At 42.5% G+C, this 22,147-nt stretch overlaps 1 protein-coding gene across 1 annotated transcript in view; it reads right to left on the reverse strand.

The window, feature by feature from the left end:
• Positions 1 to 845: 845 nt before the first annotated feature.
• Positions 846 to 22,147, reverse strand: part of LOC120024423 (vacuolar protein sorting-associated protein VTA1 homolog) — a 51,545-nt gene continuing 30,243 nt past the window's right edge. Inside the window, exons 6-8 of the mRNA XM_038968664.1 lie at positions 12,740 to 12,982; positions 11,223 to 11,300; positions 846 to 2,130 (exon numbers count right to left, since the gene is read on the reverse strand). Of these exons, the coding sequence (XP_038824592.1) occupies positions 1,985 to 2,130; positions 11,223 to 11,300; positions 12,740 to 12,982 (467 nt within the window). The 3' untranslated portion in view covers positions 846 to 1,984. The remainder of the gene's footprint in view (positions 2,131 to 11,222; positions 11,301 to 12,739; positions 12,983 to 22,147) is intronic.

The raw sequence follows: 22,147 nt of genomic DNA on the forward strand, positions 1-22,147 counted from the left end.
AGGGGATAATGACTTGGAGAAGGTCATCTTCAGAGCTTAGCTACATAAACAGAGCAAATTAGTTAAATATACTGAACAAAAATATAAATGCAATATGTAAAGTGTTGGTCTCATGTTTCATTAGCTGAAATAAAAGATCCCAGACATTTTCCATATGCACAAAAAGCTTATTTCTCTCAAATTTTGTGCACACATTTGTTTTCATCCCTGTTAGAGAACATTTGTCCTTTGCCAAGACAATCCATCCATCTGACAGGTGCGGCATATCAAGAAGCCGATTAAACAGCATGATCATTACACAGGTGCACCTTGTGCTGGGTGACAATAAAAGGTCACTCTAAAAGTGACGTGTAACCACGCCAGCCCAGGACCTTCACAAACGGCTTCTTCACCTGCTGGAACGTCGGTGACCAGCCACCCGGACAGCTGATGAAACAGGAGTATTTCTGTCTGTAATAAAGCCCTTTTGTGGGGGAAAAACTCATTCGGGTTGGCTGGGACTGGCTCCCAATTGGGTGGACCTATGCCCTCCCAGGCCCACCCATGGCTGTGCCCCTGCATTCATGTGAAATCCATAGATTAGGGCCTAATGAATTTATTTCAATTGACTGATTTCCTTGTATGAACTGTAACTCAGTAACATTTTTGAAATTGTTTCATGTTTCGTCTATATTTTTGTTCAGCATACATTTGAAGTGGAGACAGCAATCGCGCGTTCTGGATTTTTTATTTAAAAAAACCCATCAACTGGGACTGTTGCTGTCTCTATGGTGGAGCACTGGCATGCTTAATTATTTCTTAGTTCAACAATCTTATGGAAATGTATCAAATAATGAACAATGACCTAAACACTTCAATTGATTTGTTTTAATAATGGTCAAATGAGTCCTTCATTTACATTAAGTACACATTGACTACAAAATGTTTAAAGAAACAAGGGAGTTTAAATGAAAAATAAAGAAATCACAAACACAGAAAACTCACTAAGGAACTTTTGCATATTTGAGGATGGACTGATCTACTGCTCAGTCAAAGTTGACAACATACAAAATTACAAGTTTAGTGTTAAAGTAAGGGAAACACTTTCAACTAAAGTGACATTACCGTACCCTTGGAATTAGTTCTCTATGAGGCGGTTTCCTGGACACAGATAAAGCTTAGTCCTAGAATAAAAAACATGCACAATGAAGACTCTCCATTAAAATTGTTTTTTAGTACAGGACTAGGCTTAATCTACGTCTGGGGAAACTGGCCCCAAATGTCCCCTCTCTGACTGCTCCCTCCCCAAGAAGCCATCACACAAAGTAAACATGAACAAGTCTTCCTTTTGCTTTGACAGTTTTGTTTGTACAGCTCTGTGTACTAAAGCAGACAGCATCAGTACAAACAGAGCACCAAGCATTAATCAATCACTTTAAAACATTTATTTAAATTGTGTTGATGCAGAAAGGACAGTCTTTCACCCAAGAAAAGGAGATAAATAGATACTGATTTGAAAACACAGTAAAGGGCAGATCAATAATGTCCCCTGATAATAATCTTTTGAAGCATTGGTCTATAAATTAAGATTAACGAGAGAAACTGTGTAGTCTTAAAGGATTATGAACTGCAAACTCTGAGCATGTCCCCAAAACATACATGCATACAGAGGGGATGTGTGTTACACAGAAGTGTTATCAAAACAGTCAGTTAGTTGCTAGTGTAAACTAATAAGGTGTATACTGTGCTAATAGAGGAAGGATGCACTGTTTTAATATACAGGCTCAGGAAGTCTTTATTGAGCGCTTCACTCTAGTCATGGACAGCCATCTTGGAAGCTCCACAACAGGAGTCCAATATGGAGACACAGATGTCATTGTTGTTTACAGTGATGTTGAAGGCTTGGGACAGAATTGCTCTCTTCAGACGCATGCTGTAGACTAGAGGCTAATGGTCTCTCAGTTCTTCTGGACCAGATCAGCAATACACCAGGGGGCAATGAGTCTCATTCTTTTCCAGTGGTCAGTAAGTTGAGGGCCTTCTGCAGATTTTGCACCGCCGTGCCCACGTCTTCATACTGCAGGGAGCTGCCAGCGTACTTGCAGTACTTCTGAGCCCTGGTGTAGTCCTCTGGCGTGAGGCGTACGTCACCTGCCGAGACAGAGAATTAGGTGTTCCTTTGAGACGAGTAATTATTGAAAATGAAAGATACATTCTATGTGATCACTTAATTAAGATACATTGTGTGTCTGAGTAACACACGCCACCCGTTACTCTCTCACTGACCCACCGTATTAGGTCATCAACTGTGAGTTAACACCAGCCTGACACAGCTCTCTGATTTATCCTTTAACTCAAAACATATTCCAAATCCAACCTCCCTATTCAATATCACCAGAATTTGAGACGCTGGCCATACGTCCCATGACTATTTTTCAATAGAAGACGCTATTTAGAACTCTTAAAGAACCATGTCGGTCAAGACCAGAGTATGTGAGCGGAGCGTGCCCAATTTGACTGGAGTGCGGAGCACGTTTCCCAAAGGCTGGAGTGTCGGCCTTCTCGCCCGCTCCAATTTAACTCCAGTACTGCTCACTTCACCAGCTTAGGGCATTTCTAGCCCAGCATGCATTTGTAGGATACTTGTGTGCTGCTATAGCCCCTTGCTTTAGCTACTGTCAGGAGTTCGCAAAATATTTTCAGAAAGAAACTGTTAAAATACACAGGTGCAAAATCAAGGTGACTTACAAAGATGAGGACCAAGAGCATGAGAGGGAGTGCGGTGATGTAGTGTCCACAACTAAAGAGTCATTGTGGAATCTTAAAAGACACGTATCCTGAAAGGATGATGGTGTAGTACGTGCACATAACATAAATTAACGAGGTGGGTAGCTAGCTAAGTGAGTCATTGTAGCAAAGTATTTATAAACATACAAATCAGATCTCTTAAAAGGTTTTGTTCATTTTCGTTCTATCATTGATTTTGACCCAATAGGCCTGACATAATACCTATTTTAAGGAGCTTTCTGTTTTGATAGGGTTATTTTGCCTAAAAACCTTTAGGCCTACCTATAGAAAAGTAAAAATATAAATCCGCATCCCTGCCCAGCCTGGCAAGAGTGGCCCGAAGGGTGTTTAGCATCCCCAGTGGCTCTGCAAGCGTGGAGAGGATATTCTCCTCTGCTGATCTGCTCTCCAGGCACCATCGCATGAGTCTGAAGCCACAGACTCTGGTCAAACAGGTGTTTCTAAAAGTGAATCCAAAGGCATTAGATGCTATGAGCCTAGTAAGGCTAAGTACACTACCGGTCAAAAGTTTTAGAACACCTACTCATTCAAGGGTTTTTCTTTATTTTTACTATTTTCTACATTGTTGAATAATAGTGAAGACATCAAAAGTATGAAATAACACATAAGGAATCATGAAGTAACCAAAAAAGCATTAAACAAATCTAAATATATTTTATATTTGAGATTTTTCAAATAGCTACCCTTTGACTTGATGACAGCTTTGTACACGCTTGGCATTCTCTTAACCAGCTTCATGAGGTAGTCACCTGGAATGCATTTCAATTAACAAGAGTGCCTTCTTAAAAGTTAATTTGTGGAATTTTTCCTTCTTAATGAATTTGTGACAGGGGGGGGGGGGGGGGGGGGTATACAGAAGATATCCCTATTTGGTAAAAGACCAAGTCCATATTATGCCAAGAACAGCTCCTTCATGTCCTTTTTAGTGTTTTGATACTGTTTAATATGACATGTAGCATATCAAATCAATGTTTATTTGTCACGTGTGCCGAATACAACAAGTGTAGACCTTGTTGTATATATATATATTTCAGAGGGGCTCGGAGAAGAAGTCGCTAACAGTGAAATACTTACTTACAGGCTCTAACCAATAGTGCAAAAAAGGTATTAGGTGAATAATAGGTAGGTAAAGAAATAACAACAACAATAAAAGGACAGTGAAAATAACAGTAGCGAGGCTATAAAAGTAACGAGGCTACATACAGACACCGGTTAGTCGGGCTGATTGAGGTAGTATGTACATGTAGATTTGGTTAAAGTGACTATGCATATATGATGAACAGAGTAGCAGTAGCGTAAAAGAGGGGTTGGCGGGTGGTGGGTGGCGGGACACAATGCAGATAGCCCGGTTAGCCAATGTGCGAGGAGCACTGGTTGGTCGGGCCAATTGAGGTAGTATGTACATGAATGTATAGTTAAAGTGAGGGAAAAAAACTGTTGAGAAGCGTTTTTGTCCTAGACTTGGCACTCCGGTACCACTTGCCATGCGGTAGTAGAGAGAACAGTCTATGACTGGGGTGGCTGGGGCCTTTGACAATTTTTAGGGCCTTCCTCCTCACCTGGTGTCGAGGTCCTGGATGGCAGGCAGCTTAGCCCCAGTGAATTACTGGGCCGTACGCACTACCCTCCGTAATGCCTTGCGGTCGGAGCCAGAGCAGTTGCCGTACCAGGCAGGGATGCAACCAGTCAGGATGCTCTCAATGTTGCAGCTGTAGAACCTTTTGAGGATCTCAGGACCCATGCCAAATCATTTCAGTTTCCTGAGGGGGAATAGGCTTTGTCGTGCCCTCTTCACAACTGTGTGGTGTGTTTGGACCATTCTAGTTTGTTGGTGATGTGAACACCAAGGAACTTGAAGCTCTCAACCTGCTCCAATACACCTCCGTCGATGAGAATGGGGGCGTGCTCGGTCCTCCATTTCCTGTAGTCCACAATCATCTCCTTAGTCTTGGTTACGTTGAGGGATAGGTTGTTATTCTGGCACCACCCGGCCAGGTCTCTGACCTCCTCCCTATAGCCTGTCTCGTCATTGTCGATGATCAGGCCTACCACTGTTGTGTCGTCTGCAAACTTAATGATGGTGTTGGAGTTGTGCCTGGCCATGCAGTCATGGGTGAACAGGGAGTACAGCAGGGGACTGAGCACTCACCCCTGGGGGGCTCTAGTGTTGAGGATCAGCGTGGCAGATGTGTTGCTACCTACCCTCACCACCTGGGGGCGGCCCTGGGGGTGTTTAGTCCCAGGATCCTTAGCTTAGTGATGAGCTTTGAGGGTACTATGGTGTTGAAGGCTGAGCTGTAGTCAATGAATAGCATTCTAACATAGGTGTTCCTGTCGTCCAGGTGGGAAAGGGCAGTGTGTAGTGCAATAGAGATTGCATCATCTGTGGATCTGTTTGGGCGGTATGCAAATTGGAGTGGGTCTAGGGTTTCTGGGATAATGGTGTTGATGTGAGCCTTTTCCAGCCTTTCAAAGCACTTCATGGCTACATACGTGAGTGCTACAGGTCTGTCGTCATTTAGGCAGGTTGCCTTCGTGTTCTTGGGCACAGGGACTATGGTGGTCTGCTTGAAACATGTTGGTATTACAGACTCAATCAGGGACATGTTGAAAATGTCAGTGAAGACACCTGCCAGTTGGTCAGCACATTCCCGGAGCACACATCCTGGTAATCCATCTGGACCCGCAGCCTTGTGAATGTTGACCTGTTTAAAGGTCTTACTCACGTCGGCTACGGAGAGCGTGATCACACAGTCGTCCAGAACAGCTGATGCTCTCATGCATGCCTCAGTGTTGCTTGCCTCGAAGTGAGCATAGAAGTGATTTAGCTCGTCTGGTAGGCTCGTGTCACTGGGCAGCTCGCGGCTGTGCTTTCCTTTGTAGTCCGTAATAGTTTGCAAGCCCTGCCACATAACATGAGTGTCGGAGCCGGTGTAGTATGATTCAATCTTAGTCCTGTATTAACGCTTTGCCTGTTTGATGGTTCGTCGCAGGGCATAGCAGGATTTCTTATAAGCTTCCGGGTTAGAGTCCCATACCTTGAAAGCGACTGCTCTACCCTTTAGCTCAGTGCGAATGTTGCCTGTAATCCATGGCTTCTGGTTGGGGTATGTACGTACAGTCACTGTGGGGACGACGTCCTCGATGCACTTATTGATAAAGCCAGTGACTGATGTGGTGTACTCCTCAATGCCATCGGAAGAATCCCGGAACATGTTCCAGTCTGTGATAGCAAAACAGTCCTGTAGTTTAGCATCTGCTTCACCGGACCACTTTTTTATAGACCGAGTCACTGGTGGTTCCTGCTTTAATTTTTGCTTGTAAGCAGGAATCAGGAGGATAGAGTTGTGGTCGGATTTATCAAATGGAGGGAGAGCTTTGTACGCATCTCTGTGTGTGGAGTACATTTGAAATGATGCGCGATGCTTACAGTCACCTTTTCATGTTGTTTATTAAAATACTTTTAATTCAAATCACATGGTTTGGTTTCAATACTTCAAAATCAAATGGTTGGTCAAGATAGTCACCAAAACAGATGGATCTTAGTTAAATGGTGATTTTAATTAATGGAGCGGCATTTTTTTTCTTCCTGTGAGCGAGGAAGATTTTTTTAGTGGAGCTGTTGGAAAGAACATGGAGCACAGCTCCGTGAGCGATGAGCTCAACTCCGTTCACATACTCTGGTCTAAACACATACGCTAAGCCTTTATAATATCCTCCGAATTCAAAAAGGTTTAAAAAACATTTGTGGTAACATGAACTTAACAAAAATTGAATGGTGTAATTCAAAATGAATGTTTTTTGTGTACAGTTGAAATCAGAAGTTAGGTTGGAGTCATTAAAACTCGTTTTTCAAACACTCAACAAATTTCTTGTTAACAAACTATAGTTTTGGCAAGTCGGTTAGGACATCTACTTTGTCCATGACAAGTCATTTTTCCAACAATTGTTTACAGACAGATTATTTCACTTATAATTCACTGTATCACAATTCCAGTGGGTCAGAAGTTTACATACACTACGTTGACTGTGCCTTTAAACAGCTTGGAAAATTCCAGAAAATGATGTCATGGCTTTAGAGGCTTCTGATAGGTTAATTGACATAATTTGAGTCAATTCGAGGTGTACCTGTGGATGTATTTCAAGGCCTACCTTCAAACTCAGTGCCTCTTTGCTTGACATCATGGGAAAATCAAAAGAAATCAGCCAAGACCTCAGAAAAAAATGGTAGACCTCAACAAGTCTGGTTCATCCTTGGGAGCAATTTTCAAACCCCTGAAGGTACCACGTTCATCTGTACAAACAATAGTACGAACACCATGGGACCACGCAGCCGTCACACCGCTCAGGAAGGAGACGTGTTCTGTCTCCTAGAGATAAATGTACTTTGGTGCGAAAAGTGCAAATCAATCCCAGAACAACAGCAAATTACCTTGTGAAGATGCTGGAGGAAACAGGTACAAAAGTATCTATATCAACAGTAAAACGAGTCCTATACCGACATAACCTGAAAGGCTGCTCAGCAAGGAAGAAGCCACTGCTCCAAAACCGCCATAAAAAAGCCAGACTACGGTTTGCAACTGCACATGGGGACAAAGATCGTACTTTTTGGAGAAATGTCCTCTGGTCTGATGAAACAAAAATAGAACTGTTTGGCCATAATGACCATCATTATATTTGGAGGAAAAGGGGGGAGGCTTGCAAGCCAAAGAACATCATCCCAACCGTGAAGCACTGGGGTGGCAGCTTCATGTTGTGGGGGTGCTTTGCTGCAGGAGGGACTGGTGCACTTCACAAAATAGATCACATCATGAGAAAGGAAAATGATGTGGATACAGTGGGGCAAAAAAGTATTTAGTCAGCCACCAATTGTGCAAGTTCTCCCACTTAAAAAGATGAGAAGCCTGTAATTTTCATCATAGGTACACTTCAACTATGACAGACAAAATGAGAAAACCCCCCCCAGAAAATCACATTGTAGGATTTTTAATGAATTTATTTGCAAATTATGGTGGAAAATAAGTATTTGGTCACCTACAAACAAGCAAGATTTCTGGCTCTCACAGACCTGTAACTTCTTCTTTAAGAGGCTCCTCTGTCCTCCACTCGTTACCTGTATTAATGGCACCTGTTTGAACTTGTTATCAGTATAAAAGACACCTGTACACAACCTCAAACAGTCACACTCCAAACTCCACTATGGCCAAGACCAAAGAGCTGTCAAAGGACACCAGAAACAAAATTGTAGACCTGCACCAGGCTGGGAAGACTGAATCTGCAATAGGTAAGCAGCTTGGTTTGAAGAAATCAACTGTGGGAGCAATTATTAGGAAATGGAAGACATACAAGACCACTGATAATCTCCCTCGATCTGGGGCTCCACGCAACATCTCACCCCGTGGGATCAAAATGATCACAAGAACGGTGAGCAAAAATCCCAGAACCACACCTAGTGAATGACCTGCAGAGAGCTGGGACCAAAGTAACAAAGCCTGCCATCAGCAAGGGCATTGAAGATGAAACGTGGCTGGGTCTTTCAGCATGACAATGATCCCAAACACACCGCCCGGGCAACGAAGGAGTGGCTTCGTAAGAAGCATTTCAAGGTCCTGGAGTGGCCTAGCCAATCTCCAGATCTCAACCCCATAGAAAATCTTTGGAGGGAGTTGAAAGTCCGTGTTGCCCAGCAACAGCCCCAAAACATCACTGCTCTAGAGGAGATCTGCATGGAGGAATGGGCCAAAATACCAGCAACAGTGTGTGAAAACCTTGTGAAGACTTACAGAAAACATTTGACCTCTGTCATTGCCAACAAAGGGTATATAACAAAGTATTGAGATAAACTTTTGTTATTGACCAAATACTTATTTTCCACCATAATTTGCTAATAAATTCATTACAAATCCTACAATGTGATTTTCTGGATTTTTTTCTCTCATTTTGTCTGTCATAGTTGAAGTGTACCTATGATGAAAATTACAGGCCTCTCTCATCTTTTTAAGTGGGAGAACTTGCACAATTGGTGGCTGACTAAATACTTTTTTGCCCGACTGTATATTGAAGCAACGTCTCAAGACATCAGTCAGGAAGATAAAGCTTGGTCGCAAATGGGTCTTCCAAATGTACAATGACCCCAAGCATACTTCCAAAGTTGTGGCAAAATGGCTTAAGGACAACAAAGTCAAGGTATTGGAGTGGCCATCACAAAGCCCTGACCTCAATCCTATAGAAAATGTGTGGGCAGAACTGAAAAAGCATGTGCGAGCAAGGAGGCCTACAAACCTGATTCAATTACACCAGCTCTGTCAGGAGGAATGGGCCAAAATTCATCCAACTTATTGTGGGAAACTTGTGGAAGGCTACCTGAAACGTTTGACCCAAGTTAAACAATTTACAGGCAATGCTACCAAATACTAATTGAGTGTATGTAAACTTCTGACCCACTGGGAATGTGATGAAAGAAATAAAAGCTGAAATAAATCATTCCTCTACTATTATTCTGACATTTTACATTCTTAAAATAAAGTGGTGATCCTAACTGACCTAAAACAGGGAATTTTTACTGGGATTAAATGTCAGAAATTGTGAAAAACAGAGTTTAAATGTATTTGGCTAAGGTGTATGTAAACTTCCGACTTCAACTGTATATTCAAATTAATGTTAATGCCCATTTATTAGTGTGGACATTGAACAAAAACATGAGGTTTTGCAGCTGTTTAAAAATAGAGGATAACAAAATCTGTACGAAAATAATTTAACATGATTCATGATAGTCGCTTACCTTTTCACTCCTCAACCAGTGATTGATACACTAAAATATGGTCATGGACAAAATTTCCAGAATCTAGCATTGTCTACCAGTGACTGCCCCATTTTTTAAAAAGGAGACATTACAGGCAGAATGTACTCATGCATTAGTAGCATGGCAAGCAATGTATTTGTGGCTTGCCACAAGAAGCTCCTATTTACCACCAGCCATTTAAATTATAGGGTAAGGCTGAGGTTGGTAGATTCTGAACACTTGCATTAAGTCATGGCAGATGCTGGTGGGCATTTTGTTCATTTTATAACCTTTGACCTTCAGAATATACCACCACGAAAACGCGGGTTCCATCTGAGAAAAGATTTGCACAGCTCTGAGGGGTGGTTACTGTACTTAATATTTGGGGGCAGAATAAATGGTCTGGTCAAAGACTGTACTCTCAACGTCGCCTAACGCTGTCTCAAATAGAGAAAGAGAATGTCAAAATACAGTACTTAGAAAGTCTTATTTGAGAAGCATCCAGGTTCAGATAATGCGTACTGACGCCGCATGGTCTGGGAACCTCAAAGCGCATGCATCTCAAATTGTATTTTTGCGTCTCAAATGGTATGTGCGGGCACAACCTGTAGACATTTGTTGGTCTCGTGTATCGCGTGAGTCAGTAGCTTCGTACCAGGGTGTCAGTGTGCTACGTACATACCAGGCAGCGCACTAAATCTGGTCCAGGGCGTTACGATAACCACTGTTGCTTGTGCAGCTAAGTATTACGTGCTAGCTAGCTAGTACACACTAGCTTCTAAATCTAAATGTAATTTCACCACCCGTGCTGTTGGTCGAGATAACGCATCATCCTATCTGGCACTATTCGAGAATTTGGTCTCATCTCGTATGACTAACAGCGTCTGTGGCGTGAGAAGGTATCTGCTGGAGCCAGACCCTATACTCTTATTTTGCTTGGCTTTGAAAGGTTAGAGTCCTAGCTTAGAACTTGAATCTACAGAAACTCTAACTCACCACTTAAATAGGATTAGATCCATCCAGATTATGGGTGATCTGCTTTTTGTAAATTATATTATACTGGACACTTTTATTCTATACACTTCAAGCAGAGAAAATGTTTCATTTGGCTCAGTGTTTTTGGTAATGTTCCCCCATACATACGTCCTACAACACTATTAAACTGGACTTTGCTGAGTAAGCCATGTAATTATCACCTCTCATGCCAACCCAATGCTGTGTATTCTGCTCTCTATTCATTACGATTTATTAAAGCCGCATTGCTATGACACTGCAATTGTTCATGTAGTCATTTTCTTTTCATCAGCCACAGACTGATTATTTGGGTTTGTCTGTGGTCATATTTTTCCCACCAGTGCTGGAAACCGAGAGGTCACAGTCTGTTTTCCATAAACAGTTTTATGAGGAGACCTGCCAGTCTCCCTCTCCTTCCATCACCCCCCCTTCGTCTCCTCACAGCCAAGAGGGGAACCATCTCATCCCGGCCACTTCAGATGAGCTGCAGGGGCTTCATGTTGTAAAAACTCAGCAGTCAGGGTTTTCCACAGAGGTCTGTGGGACAGCAGGTGTGGCATGGTGGTTTTGGGGTGTGGGTGTGGTGAGCCCCAGGGTGCTTGGGGAAGGGAAGGGGGTACTATGCCGTCCCTGTCCTTACCTTCCTGAGTGGCACTCAGCAGTGAGGGGTCGACCACCGGAATGCTTCGGGGAACAGGCACTGGTTTAATGGGCTCTCCTGTAAACAACACAGGGGAACAGGGCAGAGTTATTCTAGTCCACCTCTCTCTAGTCCACCCAGATCCTCTAGAGTCCAGGAAAAACCATACAGGGCACTTTCAACTTCTGCTACGCCACAACCAAGAAATGTGTTGGCTAACGCTGTGATATGACTTTATGATGTATAAAGAAGAGAAGTGGTTTGAACGCTGTTAGAGCTGCTCAGGCCTCATTACATTCAAATTCCAAAATAGTTTCTGACTCGAGCCAAATGGACGATTTACTGATAAACTATAATGAAAACAAGGTCAGATTTGATGGAATCTGGAGCAATGTAAATTTTGCGCCTCAATTTATAGACCCCCCCAAAAACCTGCATTGAGAGGTTCCAGATACATAGGTACAAAAAAACAAGGGAGGCCACAGGGGAAATCTGTGCAGCTATTTTCATGTGTTTGTTTTGCAGGTCCTGGAGTCTGCAGTGTGCCGCCCCTGATTCAATTAGCACCATAGAAACTCAGGGGTCACTGGGTGGAGATGGGTCACTGAGGCTCTGATAGAATGCTTTCCCCCTGAGGCCCAGGGCCTGCCTGTGTCATCTGTGATTAGCCTACTGGCTCCCAGGCACAGAGGACACAGGCAGGCCCTGGGCATCCAGGGAAAAGCACCCTATCTGAGCCTCAGAGTGGACCCTGCTCTCACTGACCCCCTGCCCTCACCCCTGGCTTTGCTTTGGCTTTGATCTTTAAAAGGTGGAGAGAGAGAGGGCAGACAGACTGACCTCTGGTACCACAGCCTGCCAAGCCTGAGTCAATAAGGAATACATCTTGACTGTCCATATTACATCAACAACTACTTTAATGAGCCTGTGACATATTAATAATAACCACTAGAGAATGAATAAACAAACATATCTAGTTGATCATTATCTGGTGGGGCTGTTATAAATGACAGTGTTGGCTGCTTTGTGTGAGGTAACTGTTTTCTGGGTGATATGTGACAACACCCAAGTCAGCCACAAAGAAAGCAGTCATTAGGGTTCATATACACAATACTGTCCCTCCGCTCACAAAGAGCTGCAAAGGAAAATGGTTAGGCCCTTTTTCTATGCTTGTCGACCATGCCAAAATATACAAAAACGGTATAATGGCAAAGTTTATCCCACGGGCTTGAGCTAAGCTGTACTCAAGTTATGCCAGTGGATACAATTTGTCTTAACTTCAACTCAAGAACACTAGTCTATTATACATCAGGTTTGTGAAAACTTTCCCAAATGGTCAGATGAAGAATTAGTCAAATTAAGCTGTTGGTTGCTGATCAGGATTGTAATGACATAGCAAGACTGCAGAGAGGAATTGATCAAGAGTCCATATGGGTCCTATAGATTCTGATGGTATTGCATCATTTCCTGAGGCTCTGCTGAGTGATAGGGTGGTGTGTAGAGGTCCCATACTCTACCTGCAGGTGTGTTAGCTGGACAGTGGGCTCCAGGAGGGATGTGGATGTTGTTGTAGTTGGTGGGGGGGTAGGGGGGACCCCCCATGGACCCCGGACCCTGAGGGTAGGGGGGACCCCCCATGGACCCTGGCCCCTGGTCTGGATCCCCAAAGCCGGGCTGGGAATGGGGTGGAGACTGGGGCTGAGCAGGTTGGGAGGACTGGTACGACGGTCCCCCTCCACCCTCAGCACCATACTCCTCATCTTGGGAGACAGGAAGACAAAAAGTGTAGTTTGTAGTCCCTCAGACTTTTGTCAGGGAACTCATATTGTAGATTTACCCTAACATTTTTTCAAGATGACAATACACCGACCCCATACCACGTCAGACATCTGATGAGCCAGAACTTATGCAAGACTGAGTGTTAGCTACATGAGGTATACATCTATAAATCTTTGCAATAAAATCTATTTTCCGCATATGAACATGCTGGTAGACTACCCACTGAGTTACATCATTGCCGTGCTGTGGCAACAATATCAGAGGCTGACTCAATATGGCTAGGAACTATAACAATTCAAGCTAGGTCATCAGAGTTCCTGCCCATCTTCTGAAAACATCTGAAGCCCAACCTCTTCAAAGAGTATCTTAAATAATCCAAGAGCAAAAAAATAAATAAAATGCAAGAATTGTGAACTAAGCACTCGCACTTTACTTTCCACCCCCCTTACTAGCTCAGACTTTGCTGATTGCAACTTTATTAAGGAAACATTTACTTACTATGACTGTGATTTGTGGATGTTCAACCTATCTTAAGATGAATGCACTAAGTGTAAATCACTCTGGATAAGAGTATCTGGTAAATGACACAAATGCAAATGTCTAAGTACGTGTTACAATTCTGTCAGGCTCGAAACACTTTTAGTCAAAGCCCATCAGACTGCTACACATTATCTTAGTAATTCCCTTCCAAACATCACCCACATTATCTTTCAATCATGTGGATTTTACTTCTAATGCTTCAACTCGCAATATGCCTTAATCTAAAATCGGTTTAGTTTAGTTCATTTTTCATTGAGGAGTCAGACCGTCGGTATGCTTTAAGTTTAAACTATGTGCAGCACCAGGTCCCAGACCGTGCAGCACCAGGTCCCAGACCGTGCAGCACCAGGTCCCAGACCGTGCAGCACCAGGTCCCAGACCGTGCAGCACCAGGTCCCAGACCGTGCAGCACCAGGTCCCAGACCAGCCATCCTCTCCTCATGCAACATGAGGAATGAGTCACCAAGGAGCCACTCTTTTCCTTCATGCAACCACTGATGCAAAGGAATGTTACAGGAAACCCTACAGCTATGGAAGTGGATCTGAGCTTCCAACACACTGCGACAGCTTCTTGGCACGGATTGGCTGAGATGAATTAAATGGCCACTTCGAGGCAATGTGCCAAGTGCCGACATACTGCTCAAATGGAACGATGTACATACAGTACATAGGAACAGTAAGTTGTGGAAAAACAAAGCATTAGCCTAAGTTTTGTTATGCAAAGATGAAGCCTAAGATTAAAATACAAGTACTTGATTAGTGATGTATAGCAGACTAAACATATTTTACTTTAAAAGTCTATTCAGACAAAAACATGATTTGAATAAGTGTTGTGTGTACTGAATTTAAATCAGCTTGAATTGGAAAAAGTGATCTACTCTGTCTTTGAGCTACGATATGCACCATATGTTTATATAGCACAGTGAGCCAATTCCCAGAAGAAAAAGCTTAAATCCAGTACTGAAGAAAAATAAAAAAAGAAGGAAATTCCATTTAAAATGGGTAAGGCACCTATTCTTTAGACTCATTAAAAGTAATATGTTCAAAACATATTTTGGAGTGACCACATTTAATTTAAAGAAAATATTATATTACATCCATACACTATATATACACACACAAAAGTATGTGGACACCCCTTCAAATTTGTGGATTCGTCTATTTCAGCCACACCCATTGCTGAAAGGTGTATAAAATCGAGGCACACAGCATTGGCAGCAGAATGGCCTTACTGAAGAGCTCAGTGACTTTCAACATGACACTGTCATAGGATGCCACCTTTCAAACAAGTCAGTGTCATATTTCTGCCCTGCTAGAGCTGCCCCATTCAACTGTAAGTGTTGTTACTGTGAAGTGGAAACGTATATGAGCAAGAACGGCTCATACGCAAAGTGGTAGACCACCCAAGCTCACAGAACGGAACCGACTGTAACACTACCGTGTTCCAAACTGCCTATGGAAGCAACGTCAGCACAATAACTGTTCGTCTGGAGTTTCATGAAATCGGTAACCATGGCTGAGCAGCCACACACAAGCCTAGGATAACCATGCGCAATGCCAAGCGTCGGCTGGAGTGGTGCAAAGCTCTCCACCATTGGACTCAGTGGAGCAGTGGAAACACTTTCTCTGGAGGGATGAATCACGCTTCACATTTGTGTCAGTCCAACGGACGAATCTGGGTTTGGTGGATGCCAGGAGAACGCTACCTGCCCCAATGCATAGTGCCAACTGTAAAGTTTGGTGGAGGAGGAATAATGGTACTGGGCTGTTTTTCATGGTTTGGGCTAGGCCCCTTAGTTCCTGTAATCTTAACGCTACAGCTTTCAACAATATTCTAGACGATTCTGTGCTTTGTGGCAACTGTTTGGGGAAGTCCCTTTCCTGTTTCAGCATGACAAAGCTCCCATGCACAAAGCGAGGTCCATACAGAAATGGTTTGTCGAGATCAGTGTGGAAGAACTTGACTGGCCTGCAGACAGCCCTGACCTCTACCCCATCAAACACCTTTGGGATGATTTAGAACACCGACAGCGAGCAGGCCTAATCGCCCTACATCAGTGCCTGACTTCACTAATGCTCATGGCTGAATGGAAGCAAGTCCCTGCAGCAATGCTCCAAAAACTAGTGGAATGCTTTCCCAGAAGAGATGAGGGCATTATAGCAGCAAAGGGGGGTCCAACTCCATATTAACGCCCATGATTTTGGAATGAGATGTTCGACTAGCAGTCCACATACATACATACTTATGGTCATGTAGTGTATTTTCAGAGATTAAAAATCAAACATTCTATGTGCTATATTTGACACCACTTAGGACATACTGTAGGAAGTGTGAGATGAATGAAAAACAGACGATAACACATTTTCATATAAAGTTGCAGCAAAACATATCGGCAAGCTGGCACTTTTCTTAAATAATTCTGTTTCTTCTAAAATAAGTTGAAATTGAAAAACTTTTGTTCCCCACACCTTGTTATTGGATTTTCAACATTGCAGAACCAATTTCATTTAAAAAGGTAGAAAAATGTACATGGGAAAAATTATTGGCACCCTGGAGCTAGTACGTGGTTGCACAGCTTTTGGCCAAGATAACTGCCAAAAAATGTTTATTGTAGCCATCAATGAGCTTGCTGCACCCTTCTACTGGCAATTTGTCCCACTCTTTAGAAACAGTCTGCTCTAATTCTTCAATGTTTGAGGGGTGCCCTCCACCAACTGCTAATCTCAGCTCTCGCCATAGATTTTGGATGTGATTCAGGTCTGGACTCTTCGCTGGACACTCCAGAACAGTCCAGCGTTTCTTCTTGAACTATTCCAGGGTGCTTTTTATGTGTGTTTGGGTTTGGTGTCCTTCTGGAAGATCCACTACCTTCTACACAGACACAGTTTTTGGACACTGGATTGAACATTGCACTCCAAAAGACCTTGATAATCAGCTGATTTCATGATGTCCTACACATAGACAGGGGTGGTCTTGTAAAGCCCCATGCAGGGGATTTACAACAGGTGTAGAGCCTAACTGGCATAGAGTTGAAGTCGGAAGTTTACATACACCTTAGCCAAATACATTTAACCTGTCTAGCCTCAGCGTTCCGCTAGCGGAACTCCTCCCACATTCCACTGAAAAGGCAGAGCGCGAAATTCAAAATATATTTTTTAGAAATATTTAACTTTCACACATTAACAAGTCCAATACAGCAAATGAAAGATACACATCTTGTGAATCCAGTCAACATGTCCGATTTTTTAAATGTTTTACAGCGAAAACAGCACGTATATTTATGTTAGCTCACCACCAAATACAAAGAAGGACAGACATTTTTCACAGCACAGGTAGCATGCACAAAGCCAACCTAACTAACCAAGAACCAACCAAACTAACCAAGAAACAACTTCATCAGATGACAGTCTTATAACATGTTACACAATAAATCTATGTTTTGTTCGAAAAATGTGCATATTTGAGGTATAAATCAGTTTTACATTGCAGCTACCATCACAGCTACCGTCAAAAATAGCACCGAAGCAGCCAGAGTAATTATAGAGACCAACGTGGAATACCTAAATACTCATAAAACATTTCTGAAAAATGCATCGTGTACAGAAATGAAAGACAAGCATCTTGTGAATCCAGCCAATATTTCAGATTTTTTAAGTGTTTTACAGCAAAAACACAATATAGCATTATATTAGCTTACTACAATAGCCTACACACAACCGCATTCATTCATCAAGGCACGTTAGCGATAGCAATAGGCACGTTAGCGTTAGCGAATAAACCAGCAAAAGATATCAATTTTCATTAACCTTCATAAACCTTCCTCAGATGACAGTCCTATAACATCAGGTTATACATACACTTATGTTTTGTTCGAAAATGTGCATATTTAGAGCTGAAATCAGTGGTTATCCATTATGCTAATGTAGCTTCTTTTTCCCAGAATGTGCGGATATTTCTATTAGACTCTCACCTATTCTGACCAAATCGCTATTCATAAACATTACAAAAAAATACATGTTGTATAGGAAATGATAGTAACACTAGTTATTAATGCAATCGCAGTGTTAGAATTCTAAAAATATCTTCATTACGACATAAGGCTTATGTTATAGCGAGGAGAGTGGCCAAAACCTGGGCGCAAAACTACTAGTACACAGTTCGACACATATATGAAATAGCATCACAAAATGGGTCCTACTTTTGGTGATCTTCCATCAGAATGTTGGACAAGGGGTCCTTTGTCCAGAACAGTCGTTGTTTGGATTTAGAACATCGTTTTTCCCTCTTGATTTAGCAAGCACACTGGCCAAGTGGCGCAAAGCTCCCCATCGTCAACAAACACAGACAACGCAACACGCCTAACGTCCCGAAAAAATTTCAATAAACTATTAAAAATATATTGAAAAAACATACTTTACGATGATATTGTGACATGTATCAAATAAAATCAAAGCCGGAGATAGTATTCGCCTATAACGACGGCTTCCCATTTATAGGCAGGCTCTTGAACAGAGCATAATTTTCAGACTTTCCACTTCCTGGTCAGAAAGTGTGCTGCCAAATGAGTTCTGTTTTACTCACAGACAAAATTCAAATGGTTTTAGAAACTAGAGAGTGTTTTCTATCCGATAGTAATAATAATATGCATATTGTACGAGCAAGAATAGAGTACGAGGCCGTTTAAATTGGGCACGTTTTTCCCCCAAAGTGTAAATAGCGCCCTCTATCCTCATCAGGTTAAACTCAGTTTTTCACAATTCCTGACATTAAATCCTAGTAAAAATTCCCTGTCTTAGGTCAGTTAGGATCACCACTTTATTTTAAGAATGTGAAATGTCAGAATAATAGTAGAGAGAAGGATTTATTTCAGCTTTTATTTCTTTCATCGCATTCCCAGTGGGTCAGAAGTTTACATACACTCAATTAGTATTTGGTAGCATTGCCTTTAAATTGTTTAACATGGGTCAAACGTTTTGGGTAGCCTTCCTCAAGCTTCCCACAATAAGTTGGGTAAATTTTGGCCCATTCCTCCTGACAGGACTGGTGTAACTGAGTCTGTTTGTAGGCCTCCTTGCTCGCACACGCCTTTTCAGTTCTGCCCACAAATTATCTATAGGCTTGAGGTCAGGGCTTTGTGATTGCCACTCCAATACCTTGACTTTGCTGTCCTTAAGCCATTTTGCCACAACGTTGGAAGTATGCTTGGGGTCATTGTCCATTTGGAAGACCCATTTGCGACCAAGCTTTAACTTCCTGACTGATGTCTGAGATGTTGCTTCAATATATACACAATTTTTTCCCTCATGAAGCCATCTATTTTGTGAAGTGCACCTGTCCCTCCTGCAGCAAAGCACCCACACAACATGATGCTGCCACCCCAGTGCTTCACATTTGGGATGGTGTTCTTCGGCTTGCAAGTCTCCCCCTTTTACCTCCAAATATAACAATGGTCATTATGGCCAAACAGTTCTATTTTTGTTTCATCAGACCAGAGGACATTTCTCCAAAAAGTACGATCTTTGTCCCCATGACCAGTTGCAAACCTTAGTCTGGCTTTTTAATGGCGGTTTTGGAGCAGTGGCTTCTTCCTTGCTGAGCGGCCTTCCAGGTTATGTCAATATAGGACTCGTTTTACTGTGGATATAGATACTTTTGTACCCGTTTGCTCCAGCATCTTCACAATGTCCTTTGCTGTTGTTCTGGGATTGATTTGCACTTTTCACACCAAAGTACATTCATCTCTAGGAGACAGAACTCGTCTCCTTCCGGAGCGGAATGACGGCTGTGTGGTCCCATGGTGTTTATACTGGTGTACTATTGTTTGTACAGATGAACATGGTACCTTCAGGCATTTGGAAATTGCTCCCAAGGATGAACTAGACTTGTGGAGATCTACAATTTTTTTCTGAGGTCTTGGCTGATTTCTTTTGATTTTCCCATGATGTCTAGCAAAGATGCGCTGAGTTACTTAGTTAAAGTTATTTAAATTACTTGTGTGTCATGCACAAAGTAGATGTCCTAACCGACTTGCCAAAACTATAGTTTGTTAACAAGAAATTTGTGGAGTGGTTGAAAAACAAGTATTAATGACTCCAACATAAGTGTATGTAAACTTCCGACTTCAACTGTACATACGCAGTACACAAGTTTCAAGTTTGGGAAAGATCATTTTCACCTTTATAATAAAAGCATTACATTCATAATCGCATTTGTGGTCACTTTTGAGAGGTGTTTTTCAGCAAATGGAACATTCACGCGTATAGCCTACTGCCGTGTTCGCATTGCTGCACTTACAATGTGAAGAAATAGCCTAATAGTTTATCAACATTTTCAGCCAAACATTATCATCTGTTCAGTCAGATGCTAGTGGTTGTACTAATGTGGGATCTATCACATCCCACAACTGTCCCAGACTATGTTTGGAATATTTATTTCTCGCACAGAATAGGTCAACTGTTGTACTATGGGGGATAGTAGATTGACAGAGGCTAGTGCTTTTGCTGTTCGTTAGGCCAACTCATCTTGAAGGCTGACGAAAAGTAAATGTGGACAGTTATTCCAATATCTTCAATATGCGCCTCGGAAAAGGACACGCGCAGTTGTGTCCCAGATGTGTCGGTCTTCACTTGTTGCCTGTGAGAAAGACCCGATCACGTGATGGAGTGCTATGCGAGAGGTGCTTTGGCACGCAGCTGGGAGAAGGTGATTATAATTATTATATTCAGCCCAAGGGCACAACGGCCACTCGCTGCAAAGGGAATGGATTTTTTTAGGGGGCATTACGGCCACACAAAGTGTATGCAGCCCATAAATTCAAGGCATTATCAAGTGCTTGTCAATTTGTGAATGAGAGACTGATGAAGTGTGTTCAGCCTGCACAAAAAAAACAAAGAGTGTATGCCTTTCACGCGACTTTAAAAAACTCGTCATTAGAGTCGCATTCTTCATACTATAAAATAATGCCACGGAATTCTAAGCAAAGAAAAGTGCAAGGGTGCCAATTTATTTTTCCGCCCACAACTATATGCATCTGTGTCAGTCTTAAAACCAGTTTCTCTGCCAATATGTGTTTTTCTAGCCTATTGTCCCATTTACTCCCAGACTCTAAGTTAAATAATATGGGTGGGATAACTCAAATAAACCGTCTTGGCTTATGTCAGTACGTCTGCATTTGTCATGATACGAAAGGCAAGTCTATAGGGAGAACCAGAGTATTGAGGGATAATATGAAGGAGTGCGCAAGGGCCCAGATGGGGAGGGGAGGGCTGGTCCCAGAACAGGTCTCTGAGATAGCTCTCCCTATGGAGCTGTGAAACAGGAACTGGATCGTTTCCCTGCAGACACTCTCCCCTAACTCCCCCTGCTTTGCTCCAGTCTGTCACAGGCCAGCCAGCCCTGCACAGCACAGCCGCCCCCTGCCTGGCCTGCACAGCCTCACACACTAAGCAGCTTTGTATCCTGCTTACTTACAGGGCGGGAACTTGATTGCCCTGAGATAAAACCATAAAATGTCTCCCCTGGGTGTGGATAGGCTCGGAATGTTGTTTCACATTTGAGTCGCCTGCTGCCATGTGCATAGGACAGACAGTCCCAAAGTTTGAAAAGAAATGCACTGCTGACACATCTAAATTCAGTTCTGAAATCACAGACCATTGATCCACTCCACTGAAACTCTCCTAATATCCAAAGGACTCTCATAAATTATACATTTACGAACCCAATTATAAGATTCAAACAAAGTAGCCTCGAAACATATGTGCTGATTCTTATCAGAGCTGATGACAGTCCTCTGCTTGGCCAAAAGTCACTCTCAAAAATGGCATTGGGGACTCCAGAGGTACTGAGTGTTCTGAAAGAGCCATCCAATGATGGACTAGAAAAGAAACTTCAATACATTATTGATACCTTTGCCTATGACAGCGTGAGAATGTTGAATGTTGAGTATTTGCAGCTTTTGAAGTTAAATTGGAGAGAAACTCTCCCGAAATGTCACCCCTTTCCAGACTTTGCCCTTAACACCTTTGTTATTTGAGATGTGACCATATTTCTTATGAAATGTTAATGAATCCGTCTGTACTAGTTTCCATCTTTTGGTGGCATGGCTACAAAACAAACGTGCCTTCTCCGACTAGACTGGTGGGCAACATGGCATGAAGCTTGCACTTGTTTGTTCTACCCAGATGGAAGCATGGCGCGCTCTCTCTTCCATCGGAACATGTCAGTACCAGGGTTCAGCACCATGGTTGAAGCTCTGGGAAAATATGCTCATCAACAAAGTTGCTTCCTATTGGCTTTCCATCAATTCAACAAGAGTGTTTTCCTCCATCCCTTTCCCATTGCTAATCATCTCCTCCTCGGAAGTGGAAAGTTAAGGAAATATGTATCAGAGACAATACAGTTACTGTGGCCTCTAAACAAAGCAAGATTTATTCCCACATGTTTCATTAGGATACCTAGTCAGTTGTATAACTGAATGCCTTCAACTGAAATGTGTCTTCCGCATTTAACCACTTTAAAACAGGTCAAATAAAAGGTGTTAACATAAGAAAATAATATTACTGGTTGTAAGAGTACAAGCAATAAAATGAAGAAAAAAATGCTTCTC

Source organism: Salvelinus namaycush, chromosome 29 (genome assembly GCF_016432855.1).
Source record: "Salvelinus namaycush isolate Seneca chromosome 29, SaNama_1.0, whole genome shotgun sequence".
Taxonomy (NCBI): domain Eukaryota; kingdom Metazoa; phylum Chordata; class Actinopteri; order Salmoniformes; family Salmonidae; genus Salvelinus; species Salvelinus namaycush.